This window comes from Centroberyx gerrardi, chromosome 5 (genome assembly GCF_048128805.1).
Source record: "Centroberyx gerrardi isolate f3 chromosome 5, fCenGer3.hap1.cur.20231027, whole genome shotgun sequence".
Lineage (NCBI taxonomy): Eukaryota > Metazoa > Chordata > Actinopteri > Beryciformes > Berycidae > Centroberyx > Centroberyx gerrardi.
The window spans coordinates 10,058,753-10,070,940 of record NC_136001.1 but is presented as its reverse complement, the minus strand read 5'-3'; the positions used below and the strand labels follow the sequence as shown (position 1 = coordinate 10,070,940).

Sequence of the window (12,188 nt, the reverse complement as noted above, 5' to 3'; positions counted from 1 at the left end):
CTTTTGCAAAGTTCAGTCCAGTGTTTTTTTTTTGGTGTACCCACTTTCCCTCAACCTGCCTTGTCTACTTCCACTTCAGGTAGTGATTTCCTGCATTTCCCAGAATGCCTTTTTGACAAACCCTAGAGAATGGGCGTGAACTTGTTGCTGTCAATTAAAGGTGGGCAAAATATAGCAAGCGAACAAACGAGTTTGTGAACATCGGGGCTCATCGCAGCTGCGCCCCCTTAGTCAAAACACAATGTGGATGATTGCATTATGGACTATTGAGGATACTGTCGGTGGAGAAATTAGTATCTCGGCCTCTTCTACGATGGATTTCTCCCTGTGTGATTGTGGAGCAAAATGGAGAGTCTAGAAAGAAGTGCTTGCTCTTGGATTCTGAGGGACTGACACCAAAACCTGACGTTTACCGTTGATGTTTTAGGGTTAGGGTTAGAGTTAAAGTGTTTAAGTGTGGATTCTTCCTTTAACCAGAGTATGGCCAATAGCCAGGTCACTCTGTGCATGTAAACCGAGCCAAAGTTGAAGACGAAGCCATTGTGGTGCAATGGAAGTGTGTGTGTGTGTGTGTGTGTGTGTGTATAGATGTGTGTGTACAAGATTGCTGCAGTAATAGAATTTCCATTCATGCTTTTCCTAAGAGGCCCACGAGGCACCATAAACAAATAGATGACAAGGTTCTTATCTCAAGGGCTTACTGCTGCACAGCCATACACACTTGAGGACAACAGACCATTCAAGCTAACCAGAGTTACTGCCTCGCGATAATAAAAGCCAACAGGGACAGAAACCTTGACTGTGAGTCGACATTCTGTGTGCACTGCTTTGATACTTTGTGTGCTTAATTTGAGGAGCACCTGTTTTCACCTGGGGTATGTGTGAAATATGAAAATCAGGTGTTTTACATTCCAGGTGGTGCATAGTATCACTTTAATTATTCTAGTTATATTTGCTATGCAAGAGCCAACAGACAGAAAATAAATCTTTCACATTCATGAGCCTTGTTTCACATTTTTAGCAATTCCATATCCTATTAAGTCAAGTGTGCAGGCTGTGTTACAACGGACATTCTATCTACAAGATGAGCTGGATTTTGGGCAGGGAAGCCAGGAAGATAAGTGTTTGGTGCTCATTAAAATGGGTTAAGACTGAAGGTGTCATGTGCAACACCCTGGGAATATGCACAGTGGAGTGCCAAAGAAGGAGGGCGGGAAAAGCAGGAAGATAAGTGACTTGTCTGGGTGGATAAATAACAGCAGGGTGATGAAGTGATCTCTCAGAGAGCAGCGGGGCAGTAAACAGTAAACAGAGGTGTGTGTGTGAAAGAGAGAGAAAGAAGAAAACTTACAACATGAAACACAAATGGAAAGACTGAAGAATCTGAAAGGTTGCAAGTATAGGACTGACAAGAATAGCCAATCTCAAAATGCTTGATAGTACTGTTTATACAGATGCAAAGGGTTCAAAATATTATTATTATTATTAACTTTATTTGTAAGAAAACATCTTGCCACAGAAAATTTCAAATCAGAGGAAATCTTGTAATGAAAATCAGGACGACAACAAACACTTGCATGTTGGAAAACCAAAAGAAAATGTAACAACAAAAATATTATCAGTCATAAAGTGAGCAAGTTCAACAGTCAAAGATCAAAACTAAGATACAACAGAGCTGTGGCGTTTTCTTGATACCCTGCAGCCCACATCTTCCATCTTTTCTCTTACAGGTTCACCTCAGTGAAAACTATATTGCAGTAGCAGTATTTATACATAAACTGCAAAAATGTACATCTCATATCAAGTCATTTAGCCTTGTACTGAGTCTTTAAATCTTATTTTTCTTTGTGCAAGTGATATTAAATTGAAACAAGTGGCGCAACTTGCCTTATTTTCAGATACTGACACATTTTTCAGGAGAAATCTTGAAGCAAATCAAACTGCATTGGAGTGCAAAAATCTCAACCTGTTAGCAGATATTCTTACATTTTTCAAAAAGGTTAAGATTTAAAGACTGATCAAAACATTGTAAAACCTGTTAAGATGGATATTTATGCAGTGCAGTAATATAGGAATGTGACTCTGTAGCTTGCTGGACAGTACCAGGGTTAGGGGTTCAGTTCCCATCATACGTTATGGTAACATCTGTAAAAGTCAGACTGGGTGACTGGGTATTGGTGTATAAACTGAACCAAGGTACAATTACATGAGGTATGTAAGCAAGTAAGGTGTCTCATGTGACCTACGATCTGTATTACTACATCATTTAACATCTACAAGAAAACAACTATATCACTTATCACTTGACTCACGTGTTTGTCACATCTTGGGTCACTAAGCTCATGATTCTGAAACAGGAACAAAGTTGTAACATTCAGTTTCACAACTGACGCAAAAAGATCCAACTGATGCAATCGCTCAGTAAAGTCTACTCTGCAGCTACAGTATCTGCATTCATAACGCTGTAACAGCTATCTCCGAAACCTTATGTGATTTGCACACTAAAATTGAGGTGCAGTGAGTGCGCGGTCAAAGTGACATCACACATTATTCATTGAACATTGAACACAGAGCTGCTGCAAATGTTAATGCAAACCGTTCGAGGTTTAACACCCTTCATTTAACATTCACCTGTGAAAAAAAGTAACACTTACATCTACTGTCTTCCTACAGTAGGAACATATTGTAACAGATCATCAGCTATCGGAGGCTGTACAGTGTGCGGTCAGTAGTTTATGGGGACACAGAGATATTACAGTAGGCAAGAGAGTAGAGGAAGTTAGTGTAGCGTGGAGACTGATACGCAGAAGGCAGACTTATGGCAGTCTTAGGCCCCTTCACACATGGGACAATAACTATAAAGATGACAACTTTAAAATTGTTTTCAGTGAGCAGAACGGAGTGTGTTCCCAACACAGTGCTGACTATAAACACAAAGTGCTCTCACTGCATGATCACTATGAGCACAGTCAAATTTCTCTCAGAGCTTTTTTATTTTGTGCAGTGAAAATGCTCAAGCATTTGCGGCCAATCAGAAGTGAGTAATCAATCAAAGTTCAATCTTTGGAATAAACAGGTGCGTCACGACTGCATAGGTATTATTAGTGTGAAAGAGAGAAAAGACTATAAATATTCATACTTGTAGGTGTCTCTTATAGTTATAGTGCTAGGTGTGATGGTAGCTTTAATCATTATTTTGCATATATGAGCAGTACATGAACAGTGTTCCTGCTTAGTGTGCTGCGCTGTACCATTAAGTTCTTTTCTCATACCGCTTGTTGTCGTGTGAAAACCTTCGCAACTCCAATTTTGGTGATTTTCATGTTTTCACTTCAACTGAAGGATTATTTGGTTTTATATGAGCTGAGAAAATTCTACAACCCTTGGGCTTATAAAACGCTATCAAATCCCACTGGATAAACTACAAAAAATGCACAGTGGTCGAGTTAAAAATGAGGCTGATTTGCTTTGGTCCTGAAAAGCACACATGTTGGAGATACGAGGTTTTTACCCGACAGAGACAATATATTCCAAACGTCATTTACATGTGCAACATAATGTCTAAGGCACAAGTTACACTGGACATTCATTTCAATTCTCTAGTGTATTTAACAACCGACATGAACTTCAAGCATTAAGGAGCTGTAAAGCAACCACTAACTGGAGGATGAAGAAGATAAATACTGAGTGACACGAGCACAAATGAGCATAACTTACAGAACACAAAGAGAAACGGACAAGTCTCTTATTGTCCATAAGTGCCGCGTTTGAAAGGAAGACTAATCTGGAAAGACAAGTAAACTGCGAAAACTGCTGTAGACTCAACAGCTCCATACAACACCTACTGTACCTCCTCTTTAAAAAAAGAACAACAAAATAGTAGGCTACAACAATAGTAGCACAGCATGGAAGTGAGCAGAGCAGCATTTCCTCTGTATTCATTCAGCAGTGGTGCGCCATCACAGCAGAAAAAAATACCACCACTGCTAAAGAAAATGTGAAATTAAAATGGAGTTTACTTACGGCAAATTTCCCTCCAAAACCCAAACAGTGCGGCCATAATGTTTAGAGTTCATGTTTTTACCACGATTTACCAAAGTACTCAATTTGCTTTTAGTGCTGCAATCTGCACTAGGACTACAAAACACTACAAAACGGATGTGGAACCAAAACGAAAATTACCCCCAAGCACCACTGCTGCATAAAATAACATGGGAAGGAAAACACTGCGGAGTTCAGCGCCTTGCTCTCTCAGTACGAGCGGACGGCTGGTTTGCCGTCCTGGGCCTGGTTGAAGGGGTTGGCTGGGCCGGACGACTGATCCTGCTGGTCGATGGACTGGTAGGCATCTCTGTTTCGTGTTACAGAGGGGAAACCTGCAGAAACAAGCCCAAAGTCTTCAACACACACAACCCCCCGCCATGCAAATGTATTATTCATAATCATATCCGTTTAGAAACACTGTGACTAATCAGGAATCTTGTTCTGGAGCGCTGACGATTGTTTATATTAAAAATACATGTAAGTAAACCTCACATTGAAGTTTAAAGGTTCTGCACAATCTTCACAAATGTTTTTTTTTTGTTTTTAGAGGTTCACACTCATTTCTTCTCATATACAGATTAATGACACAGTTGGGCAGATTTGTTATCTTGACTCGAGCATCTGGCACCCTCTGGATAAATATGGATTATACTGTTGGAAACTAACTTTGCCAACATACAGTAAGGCACAAACCGCCTCTGATGAACACTGGACTGAGAAAACAGCAAATTACATTCAAAATGTTTCTTTCAGTGGGACTAAAATTTATCAGATTTCATCACTCGCACAGTGCTTTTTAGATCCACCCGTGTTTGATCAGCTACTTACACTGTGGCTATTTGTGGAGAACTGGGCAACATGAACGGACCACCGTCAACGATCTGAGATTGAGTGCGAAAAACTGATTATCTCCTACAGCTTTCTGCTGTAGAGACTTCAGACTCTAGTAATCCTGAATCCTTCTGAAATGTTTACATTGAAAACCTGTGCATATGAGTTCCTAGGTAGAATATATCTCAGGCAAACATGATTTTGTGAAGGCAATATACTGACATAATCCATCTGGTATATCCTATAGGAATCCCTTATGAACCTCTACACAATAAACAGTCCCTGAGTCTGGCATGGGCAGAATACCAATGACATTTCTCTGAACTACGAAGGCCTGCATACTCTCACCTCTGCCATACTGCACAGCCCAGAGTCTTACTGCATCAGGAATGCACATATAATGCTAATCAAAACTGCCATTTCATTTCATTTACGAGAGTTAGCTTTTCCACAATTGGATGCATTGAAAAAATTATATTAATTACAGCTATGTAGTTATTAAAAACCATAAGTTAAAAATGCATTATTCATTCTAAAGCACTACACCATGTTGAGCACAACAAAATCAAGCCAAACCTTAAATCACCTGTTAATTCATGTCTATTTGAGTATGCACACGCACTGCCTATATTCATTGCCTATTATGAGTCAACATTATGTTCAATGTTATGTTAATTAGGCCTGCTTGAGAATGTGCACCATCATGCATCTCTACTTTAAATATATGCAAACAGAATATACAAACACAAATGAGGTGTCTGGAGAGTAGCAGTATGAATAATACATAGATGAAAACTTGCAAAAACACATATAAACACATATATACAGTAGCAACATGAATACAAGCATACTATACTGACACTGACACACACAAGCAAAGCTCTGCAGGTATGATAGGTACGGGAAGGTAGTAATGATTGATGAAGATGTCTGGCTGGGAATAGGCAGATGGAGAGATGGATGGACATAAAAAAAACAAAGAGATGGATGGACAAAAGAACACACCAACAAGAGAGCATATGTGAACAAGAAACAGGGGACAAAAAAAGAACCAAGAAAAAAGTTAGGTGTACTTTCTTTTTAGTCCAGCAGCCTTATTTTTAATCTTACTTCCAGTGCGGAAGGGGATGGGAGAGGATGATTGAAGGAGAGAAATGGTGAAAAGGAAGAGGCCGGGAATCAGTAGCGGCGGGCAATAAAGGCACTGTCAGCACTGTCCGTAGTGCATCGACTGTCCACAGAGGTCTCTAAGTCTGAGAGGTCAAGGGTCAGCAACGGAGGAGGAGAGGAGAAGAGAGCGACCAGAGGGAAAGAGACAAAAGACAAATGATCAAATCATAACAAGAACAACATGAGACACAGTGAAGGCAGAGTTCACTCACAGACAGAGAGGTTAAATTACAAACAGCACGAGAGATAGTGTGAGGTTTATAGATGATGGTGCACTGAGAACAGGATGGGGAAATGCAGATTTCAACAAATTCCTATAAACGGTAGGATGAAACATTAATTGATTCTGTAACCACGAGCAAGCAGGGAGCATTTAAGGATAATGCATGGCAGGTAATTTGTACTTGAATGCTTCAAAACTCAGAACTGAAGCCCTTATTAAGCAAAGTAAATGTAAAACTAGAAACGCTGTCAAAGTCACATCAAAGCCAGAGTCATTTAAGCCAGCACAAGAGGGCCGCCAATCAAAATTCAGAGGCCCCTGGATACCTGAATCAACAATTTGCCCACACACACCTGATTGCCTTGTTCCCAGAGTGTGCTGTGCAGCAGGGAACCACGTTAACATCAGCCATGCAATCAGACAGCAATTAAAACACACATTGTCTCAAACTAACATTAGCTACATTCATCAGCCCCTACACAGCCAATCAAAGTCAAATGGATGTACCTGCTGTGTGTATGGGCCATTAAACTAAAAATCACAGAGAGAACAGATTCATCAATATTCAATTATCCCCCAAATAGTGTATTGTATGTATTAATAACGGTTTAACCGTGGTAACACAGAAGTAATTTCATTACTTTTCCCATTAATGATTAGTGTAACAAATTGCTATTTCAATTTCAGTGGTGATATTACAGTTACGGATCAAAAAAATAAGTTATTAGTTTTGTCAGCACTTATATCCCCACACCCCCTGGTTCGGTTTTGTCATACGCTGAGCTAGTCTAGATGAGAAATGGCAGAAGACTTTACTTTCCCTCTATGGAACTATTCTCATTACTTTGATTTTATCGAGCAAGAACAATGGATATCACCACTATTTGGTTTCACCTAATCCTTCACATAGAAGCGCACAGGCGAGGCAATTGAGTTATCCCGACTTTTTGGAGGCAAGAGAAATGGAAAAGTAATATAATGAGTAGTGTAACAAATTACTTCTCCCAGGGAGTAATAAGTCAAGTAATAGTATTTGTTTTGAAATGAGTAATGAGTAACAACGTGCAGGATTTAACAGTTCAACAAGCCTCTCACCTCGGTGGGATTTCTGACGGAACGGCTCTTGGGAGAGAGAGGCAAAGCCCACAAATCAATGGCCTCACACGGTTAATCAAAGAACATATCTCCAGTATGTCCTGACCAGTCGATGGAAGAAGTGTGCTTATCATTTGTTCGCCCACAAGGAGTTTGCTACGCTGAACGGTCGATACATGATAAATATCTACTACTGTGCACACATACTGACACAAAGGTACAGCTGGAAAAACTACGGAAACCTGTGCCATTTTTCTATCATTTTTTCAGCTTCTCCAATCAAAAGCGGCATGAATCAAATATGTTCCTCCACGCAGTATAAACGGAGTCAGATTGGGGACAATAAACAGATGATTGTCTCATCAGTCATGAGAAAAATGATTTACTTGCTTATCCAAAGTGCAGCCATGATATTCCACTGCATTAGTCTTGTGACTGTAACTCAATTAGCTTGACTGTGGTATCATCTGCCAGCGGTTTAGTACACAGCCTTCCAGTTTGTGGTGAACTCCACAGGCCTTTCATGCCAAACAGCATAAAACAACACAGGGAGGATCTCATGCCTTTGCTCAAAACGCTGCTGGGCAATGTAATGGTATCTGAGGCACATGCATTATACCGTTCCTCCAGTTTGGGTCACATTCAGGACAGGGGATCATTGGGAATTTTCTTTTTTACCCATACATATCCTTGATGAATGAATGCCTGATTCATTATGTAATGAGGTAAGTCATTTTCTGCTCATTTTCTATGCCATCTGCTTTTCTAAATGGAATTAGCCCATGCTCAATTGATTTCCTCAGCAAAAATCCCCAAAAGCTGGAAGGCAGCTTCAATTTCTGTTGTAAGAATCCCATCTTTTCAAGGTTTCCAATATCTGTTGATGTCTATATCGATACCAAAAATCTGCACAGTACCAATAGGTATAGGTTCCTTGATACCCAGCCTTTGTGACACCAGAGAACAGCCCTCCATTTTAACGCATCCTCCAAAATCCAGAAACTCCTTATCTTACCGTACATTAATGACTGGGAGACATCTAGCAGCACTTACCAAAGTTGACGTTGTAATCTCCTCCGCGCTCACGGTACATTTGGTAGACAAAGAAGCAGGACACGGGTTTGAGCAGCAGGCTGAGGATGGCCATTCCCGCGCTGAAACGAAACGTGTCCCTGTTCCTGTCCACCACTAATTCGGACAGCGGATAATAGATCCCAAAATGGATGATGTCAGTCAGTATCGTCACGGTCATCCCGATCAGAAACTACAAGGAGAGCACAACAGAAATGTCTTACTGGACCAGTGAGTAGAAGTGAGGTCATTTTATCCTCATATCATATGTTAAAATAGAAAGCATTTCTATGCAAACTGTCAATGTCTCTGCAATAACGCCACAGAGAGATTTATTGTATTTGCATTTACTGTATGTGGCAAATAAAGTGATTCCTATTCTGATATTTATTCCATTGGAAAGAGATAAATATCAAATTGGATTCACACTGGACACGTCAGAAAGTGGAACCAGGAAGTCAAAATGACTTCTTGTTGAGGATGAATGGGGGAATTATTTTCTGGATCCATAAATTACTGGTTTGAGTTTTTACACCCAAATGAACTTTACACTAGTGTTGTCAGTTCTGAATCACAAAAAGTACCATTTTCCCCCAAAAAAATCCACAGGTGCTCTCCTGCTCTCCTGGCCACCTTTACCTTTATCTCAGAGGAAAGGAGATAAATATCTTGGGAAAGTGAAGCCAGGAAATAATCATAAAACAAATGCAATCAGTACATGAAGAAGTAAATGAAAACATCTTCAGCATCCTGTTCCAGTGATTTGTCCAATTAACTTTGAAACACAGGCCGCTGTCTTGCATTGTGTAACCAGCTGCTTTAAGCACGCACCAGAAAGAATACCGTGGATGAATTGATTTGTTTTTTCCAGCCTGCCTACTTGACTTTGGCCAGCTCAGTTCACCAGGCTCTTCCCTCTGAGAGACCCTGGATGTGAGCGACATGAATATCAGACTTTAAAGCGCATGAGGTGCAAGTGTGGCCTGGTGGAAGAGAGACTGCTGTGTGACTGGAAGCTTCACAGGTTCAATCCTGCAACAGTCAGAATCCATTACTGTCAAAGTGTCCTTGAGCAAGACACCAGATGCCTAGCTTCTCAAGAGGTGCCACTCCTGGCTCGCTCCCCTTTGTGTCTCTGCTTTGGTGAGACACATTTGTATTGCATATAACATGCCTTCTCACACGATGTGGCAATCTGCTGCTGTAAACTGACACACTCTGGAAGTCCCAACGACTTTGCAATGTGCGCTGGAATTAAGGGAAGGCTATCTTTCTAGAGGGGATGCTCACAGATTGTCCTAGATTCCACACACAAATAGGTTAGAGCGGATACGCAGCGCTATGCCTATAGATAGACTCCTGTACTGTCACATGACGTTGGGATCGCAGCCTACATGAAGCAATCAAGGCAAAAGACTCACCATGAGCACAGCGTCAATCGAGTCCCTCTGAGCGACGGCCCACACCCCAACTGCTAAAACGCTGAAGTTCCCCCAAGCAAAGGAGCTGGGCAGCCATGCCATGCATCCCCTGCAGCAAATACACACATGTACAGTTCATACAAGACAGACTAGGCAAACTCAAGAAATTATGTCTGACAACACACAGTATGGGAGGTTTATGTTTAAAGAGTAGGCCTGCATCGAGATATTGGGTCAAACTATGCGTGTGGGTATGTCTGTGTGTGTGTGTGTGTGTGTGTGTGTGTGTGAAGAGAGAAGAGAAATTCCTCAGGTTTGTGAAAAAGCCTCGTAGGAGCCAAGCAGCCATTCTTCACACTCACCACACTGTCAGCAGCCAGTGCACCAGTACTATGGCCTGTGATGGGGAACAAGAAACAAAAAGTGTTGAAGAGGAACACCGCTCAGTTTAGTTTCATGTTGAAACTGTGATCTAGGACAGTCCAGCCCATATGTGTGATCACTAACAGCTCTCTCCCAAAGCCTGAAACTGGAGAACTCAAACTTGTGTTCACTTTGCACCAGGTATAAAGCCTGGAGCTGCTTCAGGGACAATAAATGTGGGGATCGATTTCATGGTTTCACAAATTGTTGGTTTGGGATTTTTATACCCAAATAAACTTTCTTCTAGCGTAGAAACCTTATTTTTCCCCCCACTTAGGGAGCAGCTTCATACTCACAAGTTTGAGTCTTATGTTTTTTGGCTTTGGATGAAAGCTGTCCATTTTTACAAACTGTATATGGACTGCCCTAGACTTTATGAATAGCATATAGGACTTCCCTTGAATGGTGTTCCTCTTTATGGTTATGATATGACATGAGCAACTTTTTGTGGTAATCGAGGTGGTTAACCAAGGGTGTCAATTCACCAGTGTATGTTGCGTATAGCAAACTCCCTGCATCCCATATCATTTTCCACCAAAACTTCAAAACCCACTTATCTCATCTACATTTCCAGCGACAAACAGTGATGACTGATGACATTGTTATTTGGTTAATGTGATAAACAGAGGGGAACACTGATCCTGAATGCTCTCCTGGTGGGAATTTTTTCAGATACAGCTTCCAAGTAGATTTCTGGACATATTTGCTTGATCTTTGCTCCAAATTACAATGACAAAAACTACAAGATCAAATTTGGACTCTCTTAGGTTGAGGTCAGTGCCAAACTCACGTGGTTAATATTGCCATTAATCATGACTTATGAATTATGAGCAGTCTTATCACTATATCTGTATTTCTAACATGTCCATCCTTGTTAAAGTCACCTAGCTCCCATCACTACTCCCTAAAATATGCCTTTGTAGTCTGTCTTACATATTTTGGATACTTAGAAAAGCAACGTAAGTGCGTCACCTCTAATTTACAGTAGGATAAATACCTACCGACAACGGCTATTCGCCCTCTGTTGCTCTACAGTTGGCTACAACTCCAATACATAACTCCCTCATTCATCCTTTTTTACTTGTACTTTATGAAAATCAACCAATACAAATGCGTTGCACTACTTTAAACCAGTCTAATTCTGGATCTAAAGCAGAGACCCGTGGTTGCCACAAATAGGAATTACCGGTAAAACTTGTGCAACATCCACTGTGACTGTACGGACGCGATAACAGCTACAATGTAATGCCAATCATTGTGGTAAACACAGTCAGTAGCATCCAACATTAACATAAAGTAAACATCAAAACTTACCTTCAGATTTATGGCAGGGATTTCCATAATATTTGGCCAACGCAGATCTTCCTCGGTCCCCTTTCACTGTATCAACTTGTTGAGGACCACATGAATAAAACAAAAATGCAGGTTTTCTGTGACTGAAACTTCTCCCCAACTCCTCCCTCGGCTCAGTCTGCAAACACAAACCATGTGACAGCAGCCTGACCGCTCCCATGTGACTCCCACCCTCCCCCGCCCCCCGCGCCTCATACAGTTCAGCCTGCGAGAAATCATATGAGCGCTAAGCATTGGTCACAGTCTTTATTCCCAGCTTCCACCGAGGCTGCTGTACCATCACCAGCACTTTACTATGAAGGATCAGGAATGTAGCATGTGTGTTTGAACGGCTCAAAATCAGACAGTCAGTCATCACATCTCCTCTTCTAGGCTGACTGAGGTGCAGATAGCTGGAAAAATCAAGATCAATTTGACTTAATCTTGGTTTAGTGATTTATAAAGTTGATAAAACTGTTATACTGTATTTTGCTGTTTTTACTTGTCAGTCAAATAAAATTATTTGGCCAACAATAAGTTCTGTAATGGTTTGGCCGGTGTGTATGATTAAAGCGGGT

General features: G+C 41.0%; 1 protein-coding gene across 2 annotated transcripts; it reads right to left on the bottom strand.

The window, feature by feature from the left end:
- Positions 1-3,019: 3,019 nt before the first annotated feature.
- agtrap (angiotensin II receptor-associated protein) lies at positions 3,020-11,728 on the bottom strand. Of its 2 annotated transcripts, none has more exons than XM_071920994.2 (5): positions 11,593-11,728; positions 10,218-10,252; positions 9,856-9,964; positions 8,417-8,627; positions 3,020-4,376 (listed from the first exon to the last, which is right to left on the bottom strand). In XM_071920994.2, exons 1-5 carry the CDS (start codon positions 11,617-11,619, stop codon positions 4,252-4,254), a joined length of 507 nt encoding a protein of 168 aa, XP_071777095.1. In that variant the 5' UTR covers positions 11,620-11,728; the 3' UTR covers positions 3,020-4,251. The 2 variants fall into 2 exon arrangements, with proteins under 2 accessions (XP_071777095.1, XP_071777096.1); XM_071920995.1 differs by lacking the exon at positions 3,020-4,376 and adding an exon at positions 5,767-6,128.
- Positions 11,729-12,188: the final 460 nt, after the last annotated feature.